The following is a 25175-nucleotide window of genomic DNA, read 5'->3' as shown; positions in this document are numbered from 1 at the left end:
ACCTTTAATGACGACTCCGTTTTATTAAATTGTCCAAGTACGCAGCACTTACTAACATAATGAGTTGCACCTTTGTTTGACAAGTCGAAGGTTAATCTATTAGGTCCAGTCCTCTCCTAATTTGACTGGCTTGTTTCCTGATCCACTCCTCTTTTCAGGCCTACCTGAATCGCCTTCACAAACCTTAAAAAAAAATAGCCCTTATATTTATGACCTCGCCCACACAGCCAGAAGCTACTTGCTTACATTTCAAATATCAGTTGTTGGCTGTACACAGCTTCAAAAGGGGAATTCATGATGCTTAGCACTGTCTGTTACGCCGTGATTCGATCTAATGCAGTCTGGAGTCTGGACCTCCCTTACTCTCGCCTCTGCAGCGGTAAAATCATTTTCTAACCATCTTTCCTGGCAGAGCTGACACACTTCTCCTCCGGCTACACTTCTCCCATCGCTCACTCCACTGTTTTCACTTAGGCAGTGCTGTGACCGTTCTTCACCACAGCCTGGCAGGAACACACACACACACACACACACACACACACACACACACACACACACACACACACACACACACACACACACAAGCCTCTGCACCTCACAAGGTCTGCCATCACCTTTTCCCATTGTTTCCTCATCATTAATCATTATTCCTCCTCCATCAGCTATCATCTGCATGCTGCCTTGACACTCATATACACGCCATATAAATTCATTTAGTATTCACTCAACTCTTCCTAACCTTTCAGGTAGAACCTGTGTGTGTGTGTGTGTGTGTGTGTGTGTGTGTGTGTGTGTGTGTGTGTGTGTGTGTGTGTGTGTGTGTGTGTGTGTGTGTGTGTGTGTGTGTGTGTGTGTGTGTGTGTGTGTGTGTGTGTGTGTGTGAATAATGCCTGAGAGATGTGTGTGCGCCTGCTAAAGAGGAAGACATTAACATAAGACTTCTAGCTGTTTTCAAAGACGGGAAATCCTTTTGTGCCTTCAAGGCAAAGACACTGATGAAGATGTAGTTTGGAAACATTTGCTGATATTTGCAGTTTTGCACATTTTAAGAAGCAAAGCCTAAATTATTATGCCCTGAAAATCCATATGCCTCTTTTTTTCCAATCTTTTGATGCTTAGTTCATTCATTCAGTCTATGTAAGGCTTTATTTGCATGTATGTATGTGTTTGCTTTATTCCCTTTAGCTCGTCACTTCTTTCCAAATAGGCCTAACACATCCAATGTATTAGAATCATTCAGCCGCTCCAGGTACCGTCTCTCCCTCCCTCCCTTCCCACTGAATTCTTTGTCTCTATACACTCTCTTCTGTGGTTTTCCCCGCTGCCCACAGCACTCTACATTCATTCTATGCCCCCACCTCCCTCTAAGCAATCTTTCACTCATTACCTGGGATCCTGCACCCCAAGCCAAGCCCTGCGTTGTCATGGAAACCCCTCGTCATGCTTCAGTAGGCCTGAGTTATATGGTTGAGGCAGGTGATGTGTGGGGCTGCAGTGATTTTTTTTCATCAGTGTGCGTGCGTGTGTGTGTGTGTGCGCGTGTGTGCGTGTGTGTGTGTAGACATTCAAGCTTGTGTGTTTGAGCCTGTGTGAACATACAGAGGGCACATTTTGAAAGAATTCTGTCCGTCCGAGTACTGCTGTGTTTTTGATGCTGTGTATCTCCAGTGGCAAGAATATGTTCACGCCACATGACAAGGTGACTCACACAGAGGTTAATCAAATTGCCTGTACGTTAACTGCAGCTTAACCTCCCTCCCCCCCCCCCCCCCCCACATGTCTGGCCTTAAAATTACCTCCATCACAAATGTGTCAAACCTTTACCTAAATGTGCTTCATGTTTAAACACAAACACAATGCAAATTCACTAATACGAGTATACTGTAACAGCGTCTTCACGTTATTGCTTGCTGCAGCTCAATCATTTCTTGATAACGATCACATTCATCATGAGACGAGGTGGTCCATCATTTGGAAAACCAGAGTGGGAATTACCAGGAGGCTTCCTCTGTATCAAAGATTCAATTAACTTACCATCATTTATCACGTGAACACGCTCGTTAGCGATAGGTCAGGACCAATTTCCTCTGATTTAATACTCATCAGTTCCATTATTGAGGGAAGATTTGTCCAAGTTCGATTGAAGATTTGGCACATAACTTTTAATGCAATATGACAGATATCATAGTGTATAGGCTATATCATTTACATTTTTCCATATCACATCCTGTATATTTTTCAAAAGAATTAAGAAAAACAAAGTGCACGCTCTATTTTAACTTGATGTTCATTTCTATGTTTGATCTCCCCTTTTTTTGTGATCAATTGTTTTTATTGTTTTCTTTTTATAATATCCGCTAGGGAGAGCAAGACAGTGTACAAAAGGCACAGTATACAGTACATTACAGTGAGTTCAGAGTCCGTTACCAGCACTGGCCACCAGCCAATGCCGGGGGAATTTATGCAAGTAATTTAAAAAAAGTTTAATGTGTATACTGTCTAGCCAACCCTGGACCCGGGGATGTCACCTATTGAGATTAAAGCAAAATTGAAAACTATGTATATACTGTAAATATTTTTTTAGGACTGATGGAGATATAAAGGCAATACTAAGCTTTTTGCTTCAGCCTAGGCATTTCAGTCGTTATTTGTTGTTGAATGTGTGTAATCATATGTTTTTTTTTTGGATTGTTGTTTTTAAATAACTGAATAAAAAACTACTACTACTACTACTACCTATATGATCATGGTATACATATTCACTCTCCCCGCCATGTTTCCTTTCCCTGGCTGCACAGTTCAGTCTGGGCCGCGGCCGGCAGCAGCGGTGCGAGGGTTGGCCCCCCCTGGGTCCCCTCGCCGCGTGGCCCCTCTGAAGCAGGAGCAGCAGGAGAGCCTGCAGAGAGAGAAGGAGGAGGCTCAACAGAAAGAGCGAGCGAGGCAAGCAGAGGAAAGAGAGAAAGAGGAGCAGAGGGAGGAGGTAAGTCATGGTTGAGCAAGAGAAAAATAAATCCACTTTTCGACACCTCTTGGAGTTTCGCGCTCTCTTCTAATTCTGTTAAATTTTTTGGTTGCTCAGGTCCAGAGGCTGCAGGGACGCTGTGAGCAGCAGCAGAGACAGCTGACTGCTCTGAGACATGAACTGAGGAAGACCTCCCTGGGCCTGGAAGCTTTTATCATCACCACTCAGCATTACTGCCTCAAGGTATACCATCCTGAACATGGCGGACAGTACACATCATTATCATCGTCATCATGTTTATTTCACACACCTCTGAGTAACAGGAGATACACGGAAGGTTAAGTCATGATGCCGCGTAGATATACACAACATGACCTCAACCTTCCTCAACCAAGTAGGGGAGGCTGTGGCTAAGCAAGTAGAGCAGTCGTCCACAGATTGCAGGGTCGCTGGTTTGATCCCCCTTCCTCCTGCCACATGTAGAAGTGTCCCTGTGTGTGTGTGTGTGTGTGTGTGTGTGTGTGTGTGTGTGTGTGTGTGTGGTGTGTGTGGTGTGTGTGGTGTGTGTGTGTGTGAATTAGGCAAAACAATGTAAAGCTCTTTGGGTTTGAGAAATTCAGCAAAAAGCACTATATATAAGTGGACTCAATTGACCATTTACCCAGAGCCATGGATTGTAGAAAACACGTGCTCGCTCACACACACACACACACACACAAACACACACACTCACGTGAGCTCGAGAACACATACAGTATTTAACACAAGATTGAGCAAGATTGTTTGCCACTGTGGGAAGGGTCCTTTAGAGTTCAGTGTGTCACTGAGGTAGTTTCATCTGGCTCTTTCGCTCTCTCTCTCTCTCTCTCTCTCTCTCTCTCTCTCTCTGTCTAATAGAATGATACAGCCTCTGAGGTGCTATAACCGTAATACCACCGACTGTCTGGGGACTGTCTGACTTCTTTATGGTCACTGTCTGAGTACTGCAATCACTGGTTCTCTGTGAAGCTATAGGAAACAGAAAAAGCTCTAGTGTGGTTCTAGTTCAGTAGGTTTGAGCTCCCCCTGCTGTTATTATACACACACAACAGCTACAGTATGGCAGGTGGACAAAGAACGCTGTTAACAGTGGATATTTCTAATTCTCATCGATATTGGTGAGATCTAAAGTAGCGTTCTTTCTGAGCAGCTCACACAGGCTTAATTCAGTTCAATGAGCATGCCATGACCGTTTCTTTACAAAATGTCTCCAGATAGGCCTACCATAGTCCCTTTCTTATCTTTTCTTTTTTCTTTTCAAGGCTCAAGAGTGATTTGTTTTTGAGACAGATGTGGTAGTTAAACATTAAGTCATTAGCTAAATAATTAACACAGGTTTCTCCTTTCCAACCGGCATTTTTATTCTCTGTTTTTATCTCTCTAAATACTTGTCCAAAACTCTGGTGAATGACCAAGAAACTGCATGTCATGACATTGTTGTCGATGTGAGCAAGTTAACATTCTGACGCTTGCATTGAGCTGTGTAAGCCGCTAGCATGGCTGTCTTGTTACATCATCCTAGATCTCATAATGCTGTTTTATTTCCAATTTTCAGAATACAATTGCAGAGGAAAATGGAAGGAAGTTGTCATTTGAAGTGCAAAAGATCAGAGAGGAAATGGGTGAGTGAGAACCAACATTTGAACAAAACAAATTTCACTACTCATCATTCAAATCAATCAAGTAACAGATGGTAAATACAGTATAACTGTAGAACTCTTTACTATAGTCACACCAGGAGAAGCACAGGTGTTATAAATAACGTTAACGAGGGCTCCGACCTCTTCATTTGTCCCAATATGTCAGCATGTGTATTCCCAGAGCCCGGCAACAATAAGAAATGCTGCTATGACAAGTCAAAGTCTATGACAAATCAAAGGCCTGTTGTGCACCCTTTTTCTAGCTTGAATGAGTCAAAATCTGCCTCTCAGTTATAAATGTAAAGTCATAAATGGACAATTAAAATTTGGGAAGTATATCACACTCTCTGAATAAGGATCTATTCATAACATACACTCTGTTTATGTGTGTAGCATCCAACTCGGTGCGCTGGGAGATACTCCAGCGCGACAAGACGGCGCTGGAGGTGGCGTTTGAGCGGGAGCTGCAGGAGCTGCAGGTGCAGCAGGAGGCGGAGCTGGCTGCTGTGGAGGAGGGGCTTAGGAGCTGTCACTCAACAGAGACGGAACACCTGAGGGCCGAGCATCGCTGTGAGATGGAAGAGCTGAGGACACAGCAACAGGAACAGGTGAGGGGGGGGGGGCACAGTAGATTGTGTAGTATATGTTTGTCTAAATGTTAGCTTTACTTGGTGTATGATATTGCACATGTAATCTGAATCAATCAATTAAGCACTTGGCTTGTGTGTGTGTGTGTGTGTGTGTGTGTGTGTGTGTGTGTGTGTGTGTGTGTGTGTGTGTGTGTGTGTGTGTGTGTGTGTGTGTGTGTGTGTGTGTGTGTGTGTGTGTGTGTGTGTGTGTGTGTGTGTGTGTTAGGTGGAGGAGATGACAGTTAATCACCGGGCAGCCACTCAGGAACTCAGAGACATGCATTACATCACCATGGCAACGCTGCATGAGGAGCACGCCCGTACCATGAGAGGTACTATTTAAGAGAAAAGACATAATGACACCAGCATTGCTATTAACAACATCAACTCTGTTTCTTTTATTGTTCTTCTGAATGTGTGTGTGTGTCTGTGTGACTCTGTCTGTATGTGTTTGCAGACTTGAGGAAAGCTCATGAACAACAGAAAATGCTTCTAGAGGAGGAGTTTGAGAAACTCAGGCTCTCTCTACAGGTAGGATTCCATAGAGAAACTTGCTTAACTATTAATAATAAAAATGTGGTTGATGCACACTCATTTGTTTTTTTTGTGTGTATCTGTTTTCAGGATCAAGTGGACACCCTCACATTCCAAAACCAGGGTCTGAGGGACAAAGCTAAGCGCTTTGAGGAGGCATTGAGGAGAAGTACAGACGAACAGATAGTTGTGAGTATACCTACTGTATAAAGAAATACACAGAGCACACACGTCACTAGAAGTATTGTAGACATCCAAATTGATTCATAACAAACAGTGAATTGAACCTACAAGCCTGGCAGTGTACCTGCTATCTTTCTAGATCCCATCAGTCATTCTCCATCTTTCTCTTGTTATTTTTTTTTGTGTGAATGTGAATGTGTGTTGCTCACAGGATGCTTTAGCTCCATACCAGCACATTGAGCAAGATCTGAAGAGCTTGAAGGAAGTTGTGGAAATGAAGAACCAGCAGATACACCAGCAAGAAATGAAGATCTCCGATCTGGAGAAAGTGGTAGGCTCAAATAATCTATGTCTCCACCACTGCTACACAAACAAACACACGCACATTCAAACTGGTCTCCATGGACGCAATGGTGTGTCAGTATATGTCTGGTGAATGAAATAGTTGCGTTGCATTCTACTTTTTGAGCAGGCCCAAAAGAACGTGTTCCTTGAGGAGAGGGTCCAGGTTTTGCAACAGCAGAATGAAGACATGAAGGCTCGTATTCAAAGGAACCTATCCCTGTCCCGGTAAGAATCCGGCCCATGGTCGTTCTCTGCATGTCATTCCCATCTCTGTCTCTTCAAACTATCTAATGAAAGCATCAAAATGCCAAAAAAGTATGTTAAAAAAAAGTGTTCATTTTGCTGTCTCTTTTCCCTTTTTTCAGGCAACTGTCAGAGGAGAACGCCAACCTGCAGGAGTCCGTGGAGAAGGAGAACACTGAGAAGAAGCGTCTGAGTCGGAACAACGACGAGCTGCTGTGGCGTCTGCAGACCAGCCCCCTAATGTCCCCGGCCTCCTCCCCTCTGCATCGCTCCTTCTCCACCTCCCCTGCCCCCTCCTCCCCTCTCCTCTACTCCTCCTCTTCGCCCACGAGGCTCATGGGATGCGACTCCCCCACTCACTGCTACGGCTGTCCCCAGCAGGCCCAGTACTCCTCCTCTCCGTCCCACAGAGACTCCGCAGCCAATAGGAATCTCTCGTCCCCGGGACCGGCCACACCCACTCACAGGGCAGCAACAAATAATCAGAATTACTCCCCCGGCCCAGCCACGCCCACTCACAGAGCAGCGACGAATCAGAATTACACCCCAACCGGCCCGGCAACGCCCACACACAGAGTGTCAGCCAATCGCTGTTAGCCCGTCTCCTTGTCTCAGCTCTTCGTCGATATAAGCGCACATCACTCTCTCTCTCTCTCTCTCTCTCTCTCTCTCTCTCTCTCTCTCTATCTCTTCATCTTCTTAGCCGACACTCTAATTTCCTCCTCCCTTTTTCTTGAATGTGAATGATCTTTAAAGTACATATTGGAGAAAAACAAGGTGCTGCAGTCTCCGGCGCCCAGAGGACAAAACTGGACAAACAGTGCAAAGTCAAAGCACTGAGGTTACAGGGTCTTGAACTTCCCAGGCCTCTACAGCTGGTGTCCATCAACACAGATCATTATTGTAATGAATGCAGAGGACCTCAGCTCCGTACTTCCTCGCCCAATCCCAATTTGTCTTGAAATGTAGATTGTATATACTGTATGCTAGTGGCACGGATAGTGTGGACATGTAGTGAAACCACCCTGCATGGGTAGCCATGGGTCCCGCACAGACAGTAGCAGTGCAGATGTCAAAAGTAGCACACTCCTGCAAACCAACTCACAATACTCTGATGTGTTAAAAACACAGCCATGTTATTGATCAAATAAGATATAAATCTCTCACTTTGGGATGAGTTTTTAACAGTCAATTCAGTTTTTTCATCTGAAAAAAAAAATCCCTTACAAAGCGCCTTATTAACCCTCCTGCCGTCTCACCAGCAGAGAAAAAAAAAACAAAATTTTAAATTTTTCGTGAAGGACTTTTGGATTAAGAATTTGGTTTGTGCATCTAAGCGAATCACAGTTCTCAGCCTCTTTCAAGGTGTATTTAACGATTTTGTAATTACTTCGAATGCTGGTAGTTTTTACTCGTGCGGGAAAACCCCTCCCTGGATCCCCAGCCATTTTACCCGCAAAATATAGAGGAGATTCAAAACCTCGCCAGGTCTTCCTACAGCATCTCGCCACATGAGCAACTCTTCTCTTTTTTCGGGATCCCTCAGGTCAATTTGCAAAAAAAACTACGTCTGCCATTTTGTATTTTTACCTCAGCGGGAATGTGCAGCCTGTCGTGTCTGTATCTCAACAGCAGCAGCAGCAACAACAACAACAACAATAACAACAATAACAACAGGAACACACACACATCTACCAGGGAGCTCAAAGATAGAGGGGAGAAACCCAATATAGGAATCTCTGTTTAAAATGTTGTCGTGGATTCCTTTCAAACACGATGTTTGTATCTAATTTATTCGTTACATGTATTTCTGCTACTTAGGCAAGCATGTACTGTGAAAGTCTTCCAGTCTTAGTGTGGAACTTTATTATTGCTGTGATTACTGTTTATTTATTATGCTCAAGGCGTGGAGGATATGAATGGTGTTTCGAAACATTTTGAATATGTATCGCCTACGGGACACAAGTGGAATACGTGAGGAACCCCAGGAAGAAAGGGGACACGCAAGAGATGTTTTGACTTGCTGTCAACACACATACGTAGGTGGTGTTCAGGGGACTGTTGTATAATATGATATGGGTCTATAAGCTACGTAGGTTATTATATTGTTCAGGGAATTCTTTTCTCAATTTAGACTAGAGATACTTAACTTTTTTTTGTATAGCACTCCCGAGATAATTTTCCACTTATGAAAAAAGAGAGAGAGAGACCAACCTTTGGTATATAACAAATGAGGAATATTTTATAGTATGTCAGTATGTCATAAATGCTTCCTGCACTGTACTGTACTCTTCTCACTAACTTACCCCTCAGGGTCCTGATCTTTCACCTGGCCTTGAACAATATAACATTGAAAACTACAGTGTGAAAATGCAAAATATACCTGCATTTAACACACATGAAAACCTAGCAAGGCCAGTGATAAGGGATGAGGGTAAGTCTTTGTTGGCAGTTACAGCTAATGGGAGCAAGGGTTAGGGTTAATACTGTTAAGTAGATGCATGATGAGGGGGGTAGAGGACCGCCACAGGGCCTGGAAATTCTTTGCAGTGCTCCTGGTCACTTTTTTCCAGAATGAAGTTACAAGGTTGAATAAAATATATCATTTTGCCAGCATGTAAAGGGAGACATTTCTGGGTTGCCAGTTTTTGTCAGTAACAGACTTTTTAAGTAGACCTTTAATGGCGAAACCAGCACTTTTGATGGTCGTGATTTTTTATTTTTTATTATTCTTTAATGGGTTCTTTTGTATAACACGTGCACAGGGTTAAATGCTCTTAAACAAAAAAGAATGTCAAGTACAGCATAGGAATTTGAGAAATGTATATCTTATCCTATCTTGGTTTCTACCTACACTGAGACTTTTGAGAATGTCTTTGCAAAATGATCAATTGTAAGAATATACTAGTCAGATAGTCACTGTGTTTTTAAATGGTTAGTGCTACAGTTCACCTATATGTAATTTAATGATTATTCAGGGTCCTCCTAAAGGTCACTTTAGGTTGCAAAAAATACAGTATACAAGGATGCAACACAACTAACTATTGTTTACAAATGACAGCAGGAAGATGCCCAATTTCATCTTAAATTAATATTTCACCCCTGAATGGACTATGATTTCAAAACAATGAACTGGTATTGTAATGACCCTTCAATGTGTCCTGTGGACATCGGTGTCTCACTATGCGCTGAATGTCCAAAATGTAATGACTGCATTTTATAGAAGTCATTCATGTGATTTTGTTGAGTTTAGAAGACCTTTCGTCTAACCATTATGTAGCAGCAATTTAATATGTAGCACTTGGTTGAGCCTCTCCAAAAGGATCATGGCTCATTTATTTATTTCATTAGGGATGGAAACTCCCATGTCGATGTTGAAATGCTGTTGTAGCAAATGTTCCCCATGGCTTGTCAACTTTCAACACTACAATTTGAATGTGTGGCGGAAAGCTATTCAATTACCCACATGGATTTGGTCCAGGGACAAAAAGTTAATTGAACTTGATCCTTCTGGCACTGATTGTATGTTTGAATGTAAATACATTTACAACATGAGTTTGTGTCTTAGTGCACCGCAAAAGGTAATAGAAGCATGTTTTTTCTGTCGTTTGCTGTTTTCTCGCTCTCCCTCTTCTTTTCCTCTTTCACCTCACCGAATCTGTGATGGTCCAAATGTAACTGTAGCGTAGGAGGCGCAGAGGACAAGGAATGAGGTAGTTCAAAATGTACTGTATACATGCTATGTCAATGCTTTCAGTTGTACCTTTTTTGGGAGAACGCAGTATTAAAATAAAATTAAGAAAAGTCACAGGATGTCCATGTTTGTTGAGTCTGTGCACAAGTATGTTTAACTTCTACATGTATTCTAGAAAAAAGTGCAGGTCCCTGTAAACAAAGTACTGATACGCTCAGTATGGGTTTTGATCATGGCATCTACCTACGTAGACACAGACACGAGAGGAGTCAAGACAGGGAGCGCTTTGTATTACTGAGAAAAATAACTTTATATTTGTTGTATCACAGTATTACATACAGTATATATTGCTATTATATAATATAGCATCATGAATAAGGCTGTCCACAACATATACCAGTTTCATAAGACATTATGAAACGTCATCAAAGACATGCTGACTACAAATTTAATCAAAATCACATTAGTGTGCAGGCCCGGCCTGATCCCAGCTTGACTGTATTAAACCATAAAGGTGTTTCTATGACAGCTCTGTAGAAATGTCCGCAATTGAGCAATAGAATTATCATGCATCGAAACAGATGTTTTCAAAAGTAGACACGGAATTGTACCCAGATCGCATTTGATTTGTGTTTTATTTAATGGCGCCTGGGGGTTTCAATGAAGGATCACTTCCGCATAAAGGGAGTCAACATATCCATGGGCAGGGGGAAGATAATGGTGGAGTTCTTCTCTGACGCGATGGTGCTGAGAGTCTGCAGGTAGCGAAGTTGCAGGCCTGACGGGGACTCTGCGATCACCAGGGACGCCTCCTTCAGGGCGCGGGATGCATTCATCTCACCTTCTGCTGCAATCACCTACACATAGATACGGAACAAGAGCGATTAGGATAGCACACAATAAGTAGCCTCACAGTAAACACTAGGGGTGTCACGATATACATCGTTATATTTTTGATATATTAGTTATTTTGGCGAAAGATCGAAATGTATCGATGCAACGCCCTAGCATCAATGAATTTTGCCGTACTCAATATAGGTTATTTTCCTGTAAACATCTGGAAGAGCTCAGATATAAAATGGTAAAATCATATTTTAGTTATTTTTTGAAAGATGATATAATTGTAACAGGTTTTGTAAAATGATATCGGCTCATATTGATCCCCTGAATGTAATTAAATCGTAGTAGTATCGGGCACAATTTGTGATATGGCCGAATATTTTGTCGCTGTCCAATTAATCACTTTAATATCATATTGTGATGAAACCGGCGATTTACACCCACAGTAAACACCTGGAAAAAGTTCACTTTTCTCTCCCGCTCAAAAACTGTTTTATACCGAATGTGTAACACAGTATGCATGTATAAGGCCTACATGGCATACTACATGGCATACTGTGTTGCGTTGAATGTCCTGACCTTGGCTCTGGCCTCTCGTGTAGCCTCAGCTTCGGCAGCCATGGCTCTCTGCAGCTGATGTGGCAGCTTCACGTCTTTAATCTCCACACGCTCCACCTTGATGCCCCAGTTGTCTGTTGCCTCATCCAGCGAGCTCTGGAAAAGACAGCAAGAAGTAAAATACATTAGTCACACAGAATGTGGTCAACACAGTGCAATTCAAGAAAAATAGTAAGATTGGTTATTCCATAGGCCTACCATCCGGGTTGGAGAGAAACATAACTTGATTCCTCTGTATGTCTGGCATAGGTATATTGCAGAAATTGAAAATAAAATTGACTTGACTTGACTTGAAGCTGTCCATTGGAGATGAAAGATTCAATAGATTTTTTTTTTATATTTTTGTATTTATATTCTGTACCTGCATGCTGTGAGCGATGCCATCGCGTTCAGACAAGAGCTCAGCCAAGTTCTTAGTCCCCAGGACATTTCTGAGGGTGGTTTGAGCCAGCAGGCGGGTGGAGAAGTCAGCGTTAGACACGTTGGCCACGGAGGCGATGGGGTCGCTGACCCGGAAGTACACCACTCCATCCACGGAAACCGTAACTGAGTCCTTGGTCAGGATCTATAGAGCACAAATAGATGACAGTTTGAACTGAAATCCCTTTAGAATGCTGCCCAGACAGTTTGGTGTTGTTTCTTGTATAAGCCTCACCTCTTGTGGTGGGATGTCAAATGAAACTGTTCGCAGATCCACTTTAACAAAGGAATCAGTGCATGGCAAAATAAAGAAAATTCCTGTGGACAAATAGGTAAAAAGCATGACCTTTAGTTTAAACGTAATTACAAAACAAAAATACAAAAAAAGTATTTTTGCTTCTTCTTCTACTGTGTTTATTTGTTCGGAAGTGGAAATTGTCTGTGTTTGTACCTGGTCCTTTGGCCTTCCTGTCTGTAATGCGGCCAAGTCTGAAGATGACAGCGCGCTCATACTCCTGAACGATCTGCAATACACAGACAGGAAAACCACAGCACAGGCTTAACTCAAGTTAAAGTTTGCATAAAGGGAAATGGCGGCTTTTGCTCTTCCAAGCCACTATGCTGATTTATCAAGTTCACACACCTTCAGACAAAACCAGATGGTGAAGGGGAAGAGGAGCGTTGTCAGGAGGCCAGACAGTATGACTAACAACCAGCCAATACATCCCAAATCCCCAGTGCGTTCAGCTAGAGAGAGGCAGGGAAAGACAACAGAGTGTTTGTTTAGACATGTTTGAAATCTTCACAGCAAATATGAAATATAGAGAAGCAGGCATTATTATTGGAGAAAACTAATTAGAGACGTGAACTGGTATGAATCAAGAACAAACATGATGTGAACCACATAGGCCATGAAGATGGGAAGAACAAGCATTTGCCATCATCTCTTGGTCAAATAAAAGCTATGCATGAACAATGGCCATTCATATTGTTCTCTGAAACACATTAGGTTTGCATTCAGAGCAACTCACAGATAACACACAGAGTGCTGCCACGCATACACACAGAGCAAACAATTAAGTGTTTACTCTTGTAACGTGATCTCTGGACTAGGGCTTTAGTAATACACAAACGTCATTAAGTGGGTTGGGCAGAATCTGCTTGTCATACTGAGTCATATTTTCCATCACAAATAAGACTTTGATTAAGTGTTCATTTCCAATGATCTCTGCCACAAAGCAAATCAGAGTATTTCCCAAAATGTCTAACATTTAATTTATTATTTTACATGTGTCTGCATGGTGTGAGCATAGAGTGTAATGTAGCAATTGTAATAATACTTCAAATGAAAATCCCAATGTATTTATGACATACTTTCTCTTATTTCAAAAAAATAGCAGCAGCAAACTGCTAAGTGTTTACTCTTGTAACATGATCTCTGGACTACGGCTTTAGTATTACAAAAACGTCATTAAGGGGGATGGGCAGAATGTGCTTGTCATACTGAATCATTTTTTTCATCACAAATAGCTCTATATCCTTCCCAACAGTGCATGTTTTACAATAAATCCCATTTCCCCTCTGACGCCTTCATGGTCACTGTGTTAACCTCATGAGGCACAAAGGCACACTATGCAACATTTTAATGAAAAAATGTATTAAATGTGTCACACAAAAATAATCCCTCTCAATGATCACTTCTGCCCCACTTGAAGGTGTGGCGGTGTTTTTGTCTGCACATCCCCCCTTGGCTGTATTTTAAATAGTAACATATGTTGGTTTTAATTTGTAAACACAAGCGCTGATTCTAACCCAAAAGGCCTCACATTCCTGGCTTTTGCACCTATGTAAACACTTCTGCTTTGTCCTATTACCATAAAAGCACCATCTTTCTAGGTCAAACCACAGGAAAAGTGGTTTCCTGTTTTTGAACTGAAGTAAACTTCACAACACTGTGCAATATAGCCCCTTGCAAATCCACTTCCACGGATTTGTTTACTATTTATGGATTGCTTTGATTTACAAACATAGGGTACACGGAGCCATATCTATATTATACCGGTGTTTCTTCTCAGTAATATTCTCAGATACCTGATGGAAAGAGGATGCATGTAACGGATATATACTGGACTGTTTGAGGCACACAACCCTGTCTAACAGGTCTGTCATAACAAAGACCTGGAAAAACGCTTATGCTGATAAAAAGCCTCAAATATGAAAACAAGCTCTTATCATCAACTGAAATTAGGGTTAGGGTTATTTATCACACACCAGCCAGACCACGTTCCTCGTTCACCTGACTTCACAGAGAACAAATGAAGGGAGATATGGTCACAGTCAAATGCTTATGGGACTCTTTTATCTCAGTGACATGTGATTTCTGTCTCCATGACGACTGAGTTCTACTTTGCCCTGGTCCGCTGTGGCTGCTTTCCACCTGCACAGGTGACGAGCGCCTACATATACATAACACAACACTGCTCACATGACCGGCAATGTAATGACAATGTAAATAGTGAAAACAGGAGACAAGAGTAAACAACACTGAAGAGTAAATAAGACTGTTGTCTACCATGTCTGCACTTACTAATATTTAACTTTATTTTTCTTCTCTAACACACAACCAGTTATATAACACTAAAGCTCAAAGGAAAAATACAAAATCATAAAAAAGGGTTTATCTTACATATTAAATCATCTTGGCTTAGTCCTCTTCTCTTCTGGCTCTCCATTTGGTTCTCCATTTCCATGTGCTGGATGATGAGTGTGGGAGGGGAAGTGAGTGTTGAGAGAGTCTGTCGAGAAATATGTAATCGGGGGGAGTAACCCAGCCTTTTAAAGCTGTAACACTGCAATAAAATGCTACTTAGACAAGTAGGTGTGGCTGAGTTGATCATCAGCAAAAGTGCATTTAGACGTAACCAGATAATCTCAGTGGAGAAATATTCTATTATTAATGTAAATGTATCTTAAATCATTGGAAACACTGGTATTGGAAAGAATTATAGGCTACAGGATATTACAATTAAAACATATTTATAATGTAGCTTGCTGCATTCACAAGCAACTGCCATTAGGAGATTAATGAACCTTGCATCTCAAGGACCCAACAATAAAATACTGAGGATTTTTCCAAAAAATGATGTGAGAGGTTATGCCTCTACTTCCTTACTTTCACTTCCCTACTTTGAAAGGAGCATTTACAAAGCTTGACTTCTCTATATGAGCTCATTTGACTCGATATAAATAGTTTCTTTATTTGAATAAATATAACTAAATTATTTCTGTATATCGTGATTATCAATGTTTTGTGGTAAGTACCGGTATGTAAAATGTAGTTACATCACAAGACTTTTTTTTAAGACTATAGAAATGCAATGTCAATCAAATGTTAATCCATCAAAAAGTGTGGATGAGTGTGGATGGTCAAAGAATAATTATAAAGGAAATATTGCAAAAATGGAAATTTCTCCAGCTAATCTCAGAAGTCTCATGACAAATTGTCACATGAATGTGTGTTGCTCAATATCACAGATGTTTGTGATAAGCACCAGGCTCTAAGTTGGCTGTAAAGTAGGCTGTTAAACTGTTGATAACTCTAAGAGTTGGACAAAACCTTTACTATTTACCTTTTCTTTGCTGAGACAATTGCTGTTCTACTAAGGCATGTCCTTGATGATGTCTCGATATTAAAGTTCCTTTCCATGTGGCGTTTCCATTACTTTGTCTACCTCCAGTTGTTTATATTTGAGGGGCTTTCCTGATAGCCTCTGCATTGCACAGAAAAGAGATACAACAGCAGCTACAGCAACCAGCAGTTTACTGACAAAAACAAGAGAAACAGGTGCACATACAAGAAATAAGAGAACCAACACAGTGTACCAAACAATGTGTCTGTTACTCTCAAACAATAAAGTAACCGTCCCTGCGTGTACTGAGGTGTACAGTGAATGAAGTTAAAATTACAGTTTTCACTATGTTGCAAAGCATCACTTGAAAGATACAAACAATGTTTCATCTCAAGTCCTCATATCACTCAACGAATGCTTTCGTAGTTGTTCTCAGCGACAATTGCATACAGTACGTCTGGTCAAATAGTGTAATGACAGCACTAGCAGGGCGACATCTTTCAAAATAACTTTGTAAACAAACAAAGTGTCAGCTGTGGACTGCGGGTGCTAACTGAGAATAACGCAAATGACAGTTTCTGTGTACAACACTCCGACCCTTGACACAGCACAAGGACTGAAAATATTACACTTAAAAATTAAACTCATTGTCTACGAAAAAAAAATTAAAAATCATCACAATACAATATTCACTTCAGGATAATCCATGGGTTTCATAAACATGTCCTCTTCTCTGTGACTGGATGTGTCATACTACATGAGGATACTGTCAAGTAATTACATGTGATACCATGTACATGTTTTCAATCTTTCTATATTTCATTATTCATTAATTAATGTTGATAAACTTGATTAAAAACAGCCAAGTCCAGCTAACATTAAAAAACCAGTCACAGTCTACTTGTAAAACCTAACAACTGATATTTACAATGTGTTCACTATGAATGATAGAAGTCGTTTGCCACCCAACCCCAACACATCATTTGAAATCATTTCATGATAGTGTTCCTTGTAGTAGCAAGTCGTTCCAACTGTAAGCTACACATCATTATAACTCTCCATGTGTCCAGCAGTGCTCTTCAGGGTTCAAGGCCAACACAAGAAAACATGTTAACTGCTGAGGGGTATAGGTCAGGGTGTCGGTATGCAAGTGTACTCAGTGTTTGAAAGTATATACGATGGAGGTTTCACTGCCATCCCAACTGGGGGTGCAGGCCTGGCTGAAGGGGGAAGGGATTCCCTGGGCCAGGAGGGTAGTTGGTGTAGCTGTTGGGCTGAGGATTGAAGCCCTCCAAGCCAGAGCCAGAATGAGCCTGGAACAAGACAAAAGAGAGGCAGTGGTTTTTGTAATAGTTAATTTTTATTTTTATCAAAGGTCCCTTTGTGGGGTGGAGAGACTTGTTTGTTAAGTTTGTGTTCATGTGTGTGTGTGTGTGTCTAACCTGCATTAGCGCAGACTGCATGGCTTGGTGTTGGAGGCCGCCTAGAGCAGCGGGGGAGGCCGACGCAGAGAAGCCTGGTACACCAGGGAAGGAGAGCAGGCTGGGGAACCCGCTGCTCCCTGGAGGCTGGAGTCCACTGCTCAACCTGCAACACAGAGAATAATTACCATCAGACAACAGGCAAGCTTGTTTTAATTAGATTATATTAAACCACATCGTCATGCACTCCTCATGTTTATTCTAATAGAAAATGACTTTGATCAAGTGTTAATATCCAATGATCTCTGCCAAAAAGCAAATCAGAGCATTTCCCAAAACGCCTAAAATGTAATTTATTATTTTACGTGTGTCTGCATGGTGTGAGCATAGAGTGTAATTTAGCAATTGTTTTAATTATATTTCAAATTAATATTCAAATGCATTTATGACATACTTTCTCTTAAATAAAAAAATAGCAGCAGACAAAATATAACTTTAAAAAGTGGTGTATGCTTGGATATGTCATTTATCTTACGTGTACACACATGTTTCATATTTTCCACTACCACATGTATAAAAGAGTGTAACTTGTTTGCTCATTTTATAGCTCTATAGCTCACAAGGACGCCACCTGCATCTTGAGTTGCATGAGCTGTCAACAGAAGTTCAGGTCAGTGTTGGCAAACTTTTTCCATTGAGATAACATAATAAGTATATGGCGGACAATAACAACTTAGTAGGTTTGGCAAGGAACTCGTGACACTACTGAGTATAAGAGCAAGTAGACTTTGCCCTGTGGGAGTCCAGTGTTTCCACTCAGCATATAAAAGCCAAAGTGGAAAATCGATGGACATGATTTATGACGCCACTTCACAGGAAGTGGAAAATCTTTGTCAATTAACAAAAGAGCCAATTCTAGCCACTAATTACTGTGGTTACTACTAATGCAGTGTATACTGCTGTGTAAAATACTGTTTATACAGGACTGCTGCAAGAGCAAGCACAACTGGCATACACTCAAATTCCAATGACTACATTCAAATTCAGTTGCTGCAATGGCCTTTTCATGTTGATTTAAAAATAAAAGGTAATCAATATAAAATAATTGGGTTTGATTTATCCATATGACGTGGCTTTTGTATATGCAGCATTAGAAATGTTCAACGCTCACGTACCCAGGCTGGAAGTTGGAGCTGAAAGCCGACGCAAAGCCAGGTAAAACCGGTGATGATGATGGAACTCCAGCCGCGGCTGCTGCTGCGGCGGCGGCTGCTGAATGAAGTGGTGCCACTGATGCCACTGAAGACGGAGTGGCTCCTGCCAGTCCCATGAATGAAGATAACACAGGGCTCCCAGCCCCATGCCCGTGCCCTCCTGAGACCCCCAATCCTGGGAAGGCAGCGTGGCTAGGGCCAGGCGGTAGGCCTGGGAACATAGAGGGGGCAGACGTGAGGCCCAGACCAAATGGGGAGCCTCCACCGGGCCCCATGTTGTGAGTCAGGCCTGAGTAGATTTGGGGATGGTTGGAAAGGTTGCTAGCGGACATAGATGAAGGGATGGTGGAAGGAGGGAGAGAGGAGAAGTGGGACAGGCCAGGGTAATGAGAGGGGGCCGGGCTGGAGGACAGAGCTTGGAAGCCAGCGAGACCAACAGGACTAGAGAGAGAGACTTGAGGAGAACCTGAGGGATGTGACAGACCGAAGGAACGTGCCAGGGCAGCCTGTGCAGAACCTGGTGCCACCAGAGAGCTAAGAGACGGTGTGCCACACCGAGAGGTGCCCTTGAAAGCAGAGTGCACAGGGCTGTTACTGCCACTGTTGCTTCCCCCAGTGTGTCTGTTCAGGACTCCAGCCGCCGCCATGGCAGCCTGAACCTGTGCATGAGAATGAGAATGAGCATGGGAGGGTTTGGGACTGGGTCCCGGGGTGGAACAGCTCAGAATACCTGGATTGGATGATCCGGGAGTGAGCGGTGGGGGTCCGGAGGGGGTGTAACTGCGGATCACTGACCCAGAGGGGTTACCTGCTTGAGGGTGTGAGCCATGGTGGGTGAGAGCCGACTGGTGGTGGTGGTGCTCCGAATAAACCCTCTGCTGAGTGGAGCCCATGGTGTTGCTCTGAGAGTAGGGGTCTGGGCCGCCGCGGGAGGTAGAGGGAGTTCCTGGTCTGGAGATGGCGTGGAAGGGGGAAGGGGAGAAGCCCCCGCTACCGGGGACAGGAGTTCCACAAGGGGTGCCTGAAGGGGTGTGGGCTTTAATGACGGAAGAGGGTGTAGGCGTAGTATGGCCACCGGGGGTCTGCGGACCAGCTTTGATTACAGATGGGGACGGAGCAGGGGAGGGAGAAGGGGCATTGGGGTTGTGAGAGGGCACCATGCCGGGGAACACTGGTGTGATAGGGGTGGTGGGAGTGGGCTGGGCAGGAGAAGCCTGGGGATGGACAGGGGTAGAAGGCGTAGACCCATGAGGAATGAGTAGGGGCCCACTGTTGACTCCAGGTGTGGTGTTATGCGGATTGCCTGGTTTGGCGTAACCTGGAGGCAGAAAAAGACAAGAGTATGAGAAAAAAGGCATATAAAAAGGAAGAATACTATAACCTGAAATCAACTAAGATTTGTATTCAAATGATAAACATAAAGTAGTATCAAACTGGTAAAAAATTTTAAAGTTTTTTTTTATTCTGATTGGTAGTGTTATGACATGTGTTGACAAAAAAATTAAATTCACAGACAGAATAGGTTAAAACCAACAAACTACTGTAGAAGAAGCAATTCAGATATCTACAAAAAATATATATTTAAAAAAAGGAAAAGAGAGATACAGCAAGAATGAATAGCCAGAGAGCATCACTTATTGCAACGTATTACATGGAGACAGTTTCAAGAATTGGAATATGTCTTGTTTTTACCGTTGGGGAAAATATACCTCATTTAGTCTTAATAACCTCAAATTGACTTTTCATCACTGCTTTGGTCGAATTTGTCAATTTCATGGAACTTGAGACATGGTTTTTATGCATATAACCACATATCTCCCCAAAGGCCCTAAAAGATCTATTTCAACTCTGAAAAATTACGAGAAAAAAAAGAAAAAAAAAGAAAAACATGTAATCCCAAGCAATGTATGTTAAATGCCAGCACGCAGAATGATTCCAGAAAGAATAACAAAAATGACATTAGTTTGAAGCATGTGACATTCCAGGCAACTAGAGATCAGTTCTCACAATTCAGCAAAACATATTTCTACGCTGACTGACCAGAAAAGAGAAGTGACAGCACGGTTTTTCTGCAATATAATACAGCCTGGCAAAATCAAATAAAAACATTATTTTATATATATTATAAACTAGTATTGTTTGTTGAAACGGTGATGTTAGACTGTATAATACTATATAATACTTTTGTATTATAATGGCATTTTTCATTTTGTTGACTTTTGAAAGATTGGTTATACTGTATCAAATTGGACACTTGATATAATGCACTCTAATACAACAACTGCCCCTTTGAAAATGATCACAGATTTGAATCTGCTGTAAATCTCTCCAACAGTTCTAAATTAAAGGAATCCAAAACACCGCTGTTGCATTAGGGATGGGAGGAGGGGGCGTATTTTTCTGGTCACTCAGTGTACTCAGAAGTAAGACGAACATCCTTCACCGGATAAAGGCATTAGGCTCGAGAAGCACAGGTAAGCAGCAGCATACCAGGTAGTTAGGCAGCAAGCTCCAAGGAGGTTTCTATTGGCCGTCACACGCGCACATACACTCGCGCACATACACTCAAATCATACCTGCTACTTTGTGGGATGAGGTGTAGGGGGGAGGGGGCACGCTGGCAGTTATAACCCCTCCCACAGAAACAAGGCCTGCGTTGTTGTACGCACCTAAGTAGCAGTTGCAAATATTAACAGTGTCCACTGCTCATTCGTACGTACACTACACACACGTTAGAATGACACACAATACACACCCCAACACTAACTAACCCTCAACAAATCAAATACTTGCTTAATTGTACATTTAACCACACAAAGCAGCATTATTATTTCCGCTATTGTCTGAGAGCATTCCCTCTCTGATATAGGTAACATCATCATGGAAAAGTAGTCATGTGTTGGATTACTGTACAGGGCAGGGAAAGGTACTGTACGGATAAGTGTGTGTATGTGGATTGGTTCTTACTTGGTGCTATGGTGGCGTGGGGTCGGCAGGGTGGTATAGGGTAGGGCACAGGTCGATGAGGGTTGTAGGTTGACGGAAACTTAAAAAAAGGAAAAGACAAAAGACATAAAACACTAAGTTTTCAAAACCACTGTAGACCAACTGTCAAAATCACTCCGCGGCTCACTGATGAGCCGTAGCTTCACTTGTGTTATCTGTTTGTGTGTGTGACTCAGGTTGACTGTGGCGAGTCTCTCCCCTGTGAGAGGGCATCGCTGCCACACACAGACACACAGACAGAGACAGTGTGCGGTAGTCGCTCACACTCACGTTACTGAAGACAGCAATAGTGTGTGGAGATAAACTCAGGCTGCTGAATAATACGAGCGCAGCATAGCTTTAGCCTAGCCTAGCTGCTGTGTTTCTCTTCGGCCCGAGTGATGTTGTTCGCTCATATCAGCACTCCTTCAGAACGCTCAGAAGGTCTCTCGTCCAATCACATCACTCGCTCAGAACCAACTGCTGTATAAACTAAAATAGTAGTAAGTTGGAAAAAAACATAATATTTATTTTTTTAATAAAGTATGATTTGAACGATTAAGCCAAGTATATTTCATGACCTCATCATTCATCAGAACATTTGCATTGTATAGGAATAGCTTTCATGTAAATGAAAAAAGGGATGTGTTACCTTACTTACATAATGGTTTCTATAGGTTTACATTATTCAGCCTATGCCCTATAGTCTTATCTCTAGTCCAGTTGGCCTTATCTCCCTGGTCTATCATGTGTAATATAATTAAGTCATGTGAGGCCTCGTCACTCAAGTCATGAGAGGCATCACAATCATTAAAATCTTGCACTTACGGGTTTGAACGGTCCGGTAATACGAGAGGCAATTCCTTTCCCCTCCATATTGTTAGAGGTGTCCTCTTTCTTCTCGCTTTCTTTCTTGACGGGAGGGATTCCCTGTGATCATCAACAAACATATTTTTGCATCCCAATGAATGAATGAAACAAATACACCTAAGGTCTGAAACCACAGACCAAAGACATACTAGACATCTGCTTCTTTATTCCTGTTGTTAGTTGGTGGTGGCTTGCTTGTGGTAAGTAAGCCCATGTACAATTCTTTAGCTCTGGAATGGGAAAGCTTCGTGAAGATCTCTGCATATACTTACAGGGAACGTGCCACTGACCAGACTGGGCCTCCCTTTAGGATATGGATTTCCTGGTATTATACCACAGGAGGAGATCATGGCTACAGGAGCCTTGCAGCCAACCTTACACACCTAGTGAAACAAGAGGAGTAGGATGTTAGATATTGTGGGTGAGTGTGTTTGCGTTTGTGTATAGAACATGTTAAAGATATTATAATTATTAGGGATCTCTCAAATATAATGCCTTAACACATACACACCACTATTTTTAAAAGCTTAATTAAATGAATGAACCTGATTAAGATTTATTTTGTTTTTTGATTTGCATAATTTGCTTGTCCCTGTACATCTACATCTCACTGTTCCCTGGGACTTCTTTGTTATAGAACACATATGACACCATGAGGTTGAATTTGTAAAGGTGAACTTACTTGCTCCAATATCCTGCGAGCTCGCTTCTTCTCAGACAAGTGTATGCGAAACAGATCCTCGACTGGACGATAATTTTGAGCATCTGAAATGTTCCTGTAAAGGAACAGAAGAAACAAGATTTAACGAGTGAACTTTTAAGTTTTCACAACTGGCTGAGCCAAGCAGGCTGATATTACAACATAACATGTTTCAAAGTCTGCTCACAGTGCTTAAATACATATTTGAAGTTTACTTACAAAGCTATCAACTCCAAGACAACCAGTCTGTCCTTTGAGAAGGTGAAGCAGTTCAGGATATTTGCAACTTTGGTTGTAGGGATGGCAACCATTTTCTAAAAGGCAACAGAAGGAGAAACAGATTGCAACTCTTTAAGACGTTCAAATAAAAGAGAGAAGTGTCAATTCATTATAATAAACACATTGTATACAGTTTCATTAATATTGGCTTTGAACTTTTGTATACAAACACACTTTAGATAAAAAAATTTAGCAATACATTCAAACACATTTTAAATAATAAATTGATAAACATTTACCAATGGAAAAAACATAAAATGTTGTCACTTAAAACACCTGTGACTCACATGCTGAAGAGCTTTCACTGCTTTGATCTGTGGCTCTGCCCATGAGAAGTACTTGAGTATCTCCGTCACCTGCAGATGTTCAAGACAGTTTCACACCGTAAAATAAAAGTAGAGCTGCAATCCCAGTATGACAATATTATGAAAGACTTTTAAACGTTAGACAACCAACTGCATTGACAAAAAGAAATATATTTCTACATCATGAGTTTTCCTCTGTTTAGTGGTTACACTACCTTTATTTTGCATCATACTGGTTAATACCATTACTTTAATATCTCTTTATAGTGACACTTGTTCATATATGTAAATATACACATCTGTTTATACCATCAGTTAATATTGTCCCCCATTGCAGTACTGTATACTGTATTTTATCTTTATGTCCTAGATTCTCGTGTGTTCTTCTTTCTTATTTAATTGTCTGATGCAAAGGACTGCGCTTTCACTTGTTGTGCATATTATGATAAATACAATAACTTAAAAGCTGAAGTCGAACACGCACAATCTGTGAAGGGTTTTACGACTTCCTGGGAGTGCTGTGTTCATAGTTTGGTAAACCAGACAGAACGTGGTGGATCTGCGGAGTTTCTCTCACTGAGAGGTAAACAGTGCATGACGGTGCTGTTACCTGTTCACTGGAGAAATATCCATGCACCTGCTCTATGGCTTTGATCCGCTGATCGGTCAGGACGCACTGAAACACAGCATGAACAATTGAGTTGAGACAATTTCACATCATAAATCAAACAGACAATTTGAGATCGAAAACTGCTCTTTACCTTTCTTATCTCATCCAAGACGATATCAAATGATTTCTTATCCATGTTTGAAGATCCAAAATGAACGTTAGCCTTTTTTGTCAATTAACAATTATTACACTGCGCACTTGTTAAATGCACTTTGTTACAATACAACCAGTAAAGTATTGTAATCCCAAATGCACTCGGATGACATTAGGTCGAAATACTATGTTACCGATTGAACCTTAACGATTTATTTCACAGAGCTTCGAATGCATGACTTAAAACAATGGATATTAGCAGATAAATGATTAGCTCTGTAATAAAGCTGCATGATCTTTACAGTCCTTGTCCGCGATACAACTTTCCGCCCATGAACAATGACTTCCAAACAACAGAAGCTATCTCTGCAGCGCATAAACCTGTCTGCACCAGATCTGTCCGCAGCTAACAACAAGCTAGCCCGCTGCAGCTATACATAAGTCCGAGCACGGCTCAGCGGAAATACACCAGAAGTGCGAGTGAGAAATTATTGCTTCAGTTCGTTCAAACTTAGTTAAAACACAGTACTGGTTGTAACTGCAATGGAGGCCGTAAAAATGAAACATTCATTTAAAAACGAATCAATGAATCAACAAAACGCGCTAGCACAGTTAGCAGCCCTGCTAGCTTCTTCTGACAGCTGGCGCTAGAAACGTCAACACCGTAAAGGACCCCTCTGATGCAGCCTGTCAGGAAAGAAAGGGTAGCAAATTAGGCAAATGTATATATAAAAAAATGTATACATAGTTAATTTGGTTTCATAAATTGTATCAGTATAAAGAGTTGACTGACAGTAAATATAAATTTTAATTAAATCTACTATTTTTAAAGTTAAATTTAAATGTTATTTTCCTAGCAGTG

At 41.7% G+C, this 25175-nt stretch overlaps 3 protein-coding genes across 3 annotated transcripts in view; 1 reads left to right on the top strand and 2 right to left on the bottom strand.

The window, feature by feature from the left end:
- Positions 1 to 7172, top strand: part of mtus2a (microtubule associated tumor suppressor candidate 2a) — a gene marked incomplete at both ends in the record, with an annotated part of 30119 nt that extends 22947 nt beyond the window's left edge. The window contains 10 exons of the mRNA XM_080040941.1: positions 2799 to 2980; positions 3080 to 3205; positions 4557 to 4623; positions 5035 to 5249; positions 5497 to 5602; positions 5728 to 5801; positions 5895 to 5993; positions 6199 to 6318; positions 6457 to 6557; positions 6698 to 7172. Of these exons, the coding sequence (XP_079897067.1) occupies positions 2799 to 2980; positions 3080 to 3205; positions 4557 to 4623; positions 5035 to 5249; positions 5497 to 5602; positions 5728 to 5801; positions 5895 to 5993; positions 6199 to 6318; positions 6457 to 6557; positions 6698 to 7172 (1565 nt within the window). The remainder of the gene's footprint in view (positions 1 to 2798; positions 2981 to 3079; positions 3206 to 4556; positions 4624 to 5034; positions 5250 to 5496; positions 5603 to 5727; positions 5802 to 5894; positions 5994 to 6198; positions 6319 to 6456; positions 6558 to 6697) is intronic.
- A 3425-nt stretch (positions 7173 to 10597) lies between these two features.
- On the bottom strand, positions 10598 to 14940 carry stoml3b (stomatin (EPB72)-like 3b). Its single transcript, XM_080040728.1, has 7 exons — positions 14834 to 14940; positions 12791 to 12894; positions 12599 to 12671; positions 12383 to 12465; positions 12089 to 12292; positions 11689 to 11823; positions 10598 to 11126 (listed from the first exon to the last, which is right to left on the bottom strand). The coding sequence occupies exons 1-7, from the start codon at positions 14895 to 14897 to the stop codon at positions 10938 to 10940; spliced, it is 852 nt and encodes a 283-aa protein (XP_079896854.1). The 5' UTR covers positions 14898 to 14940; the 3' UTR covers positions 10598 to 10937.
- A 1077-nt stretch (positions 14941 to 16017) lies between these two features.
- Positions 16018 to 24876, bottom strand: proser1 (proline and serine rich 1). The gene is made up of 12 exons (XM_080040683.1): positions 24312 to 24876; positions 24161 to 24226; positions 23533 to 23601; positions 23186 to 23280; positions 22949 to 23042; positions 22539 to 22649; positions 22225 to 22326; positions 21379 to 21457; positions 20988 to 21080; positions 18373 to 19729; positions 17219 to 17363; positions 16018 to 17089 (listed from the first exon to the last, which is right to left on the bottom strand). Exons 1-12 carry the CDS (start codon positions 24354 to 24356, stop codon positions 16964 to 16966), a joined length of 2382 nt encoding a protein of 793 aa, XP_079896809.1. The 5' UTR covers positions 24357 to 24876; the 3' UTR covers positions 16018 to 16963.
- Between the last annotated feature and the right edge of the window lie 299 nt (positions 24877 to 25175).

This window comes from Ammodytes marinus (assembly GCF_949987685.1).
Source record: "Ammodytes marinus genome assembly, chromosome: 14".
In the NCBI taxonomy this organism is placed as follows: domain Eukaryota; kingdom Metazoa; phylum Chordata; class Actinopteri; order Uranoscopiformes; family Ammodytidae; genus Ammodytes; species Ammodytes marinus.
Note: the sequence above shows the minus strand (reverse complement) of the source record. Positions and strands in the feature narration are given on the sequence as shown.

Bases quoted from the DNA above. Each gene is read 5' to 3' on its own strand.
- stoml3b (XM_080040728.1), bottom strand. From the start codon at position 14,897: ATGGAAATGGAGAACCAAATGGAGAGCCAGAAGAGAAGAGGACTAAGC. The intron at 12,895-14,833 runs GTAAGATAAACC...GCCTCTCTCTAG, and splicing joins AAGCCAAGATGATTTAATAT to CTGAACGCACTGGGGATTTG. The intron at 11,824-12,088 runs GTACAGAATATA...TGTCTTTTCCAG, and splicing joins GCATCGCTCACAGCATGCAG to AGCTCGCTGGATGAGGCAAC.
- proser1 (XM_080040683.1), bottom strand. From the start codon at position 24,356: ATGGATAAGAAATCATTTGATATCGTCTTGGATGAGATAAGAAAG. The intron at 21,081-21,378 runs GTAAGAACCAAT...ACTGCTACTTAG, and splicing joins CCACGCCACCATAGCACCAA to GTGCGTACAACAACGCAGGC. The intron at 17,364-18,372 runs GTACGTGAGCGT...TCTGTGTTGCAG, and splicing joins AGCTCCAACTTCCAGCCTGG to GTTGAGCAGTGGACTCCAGC.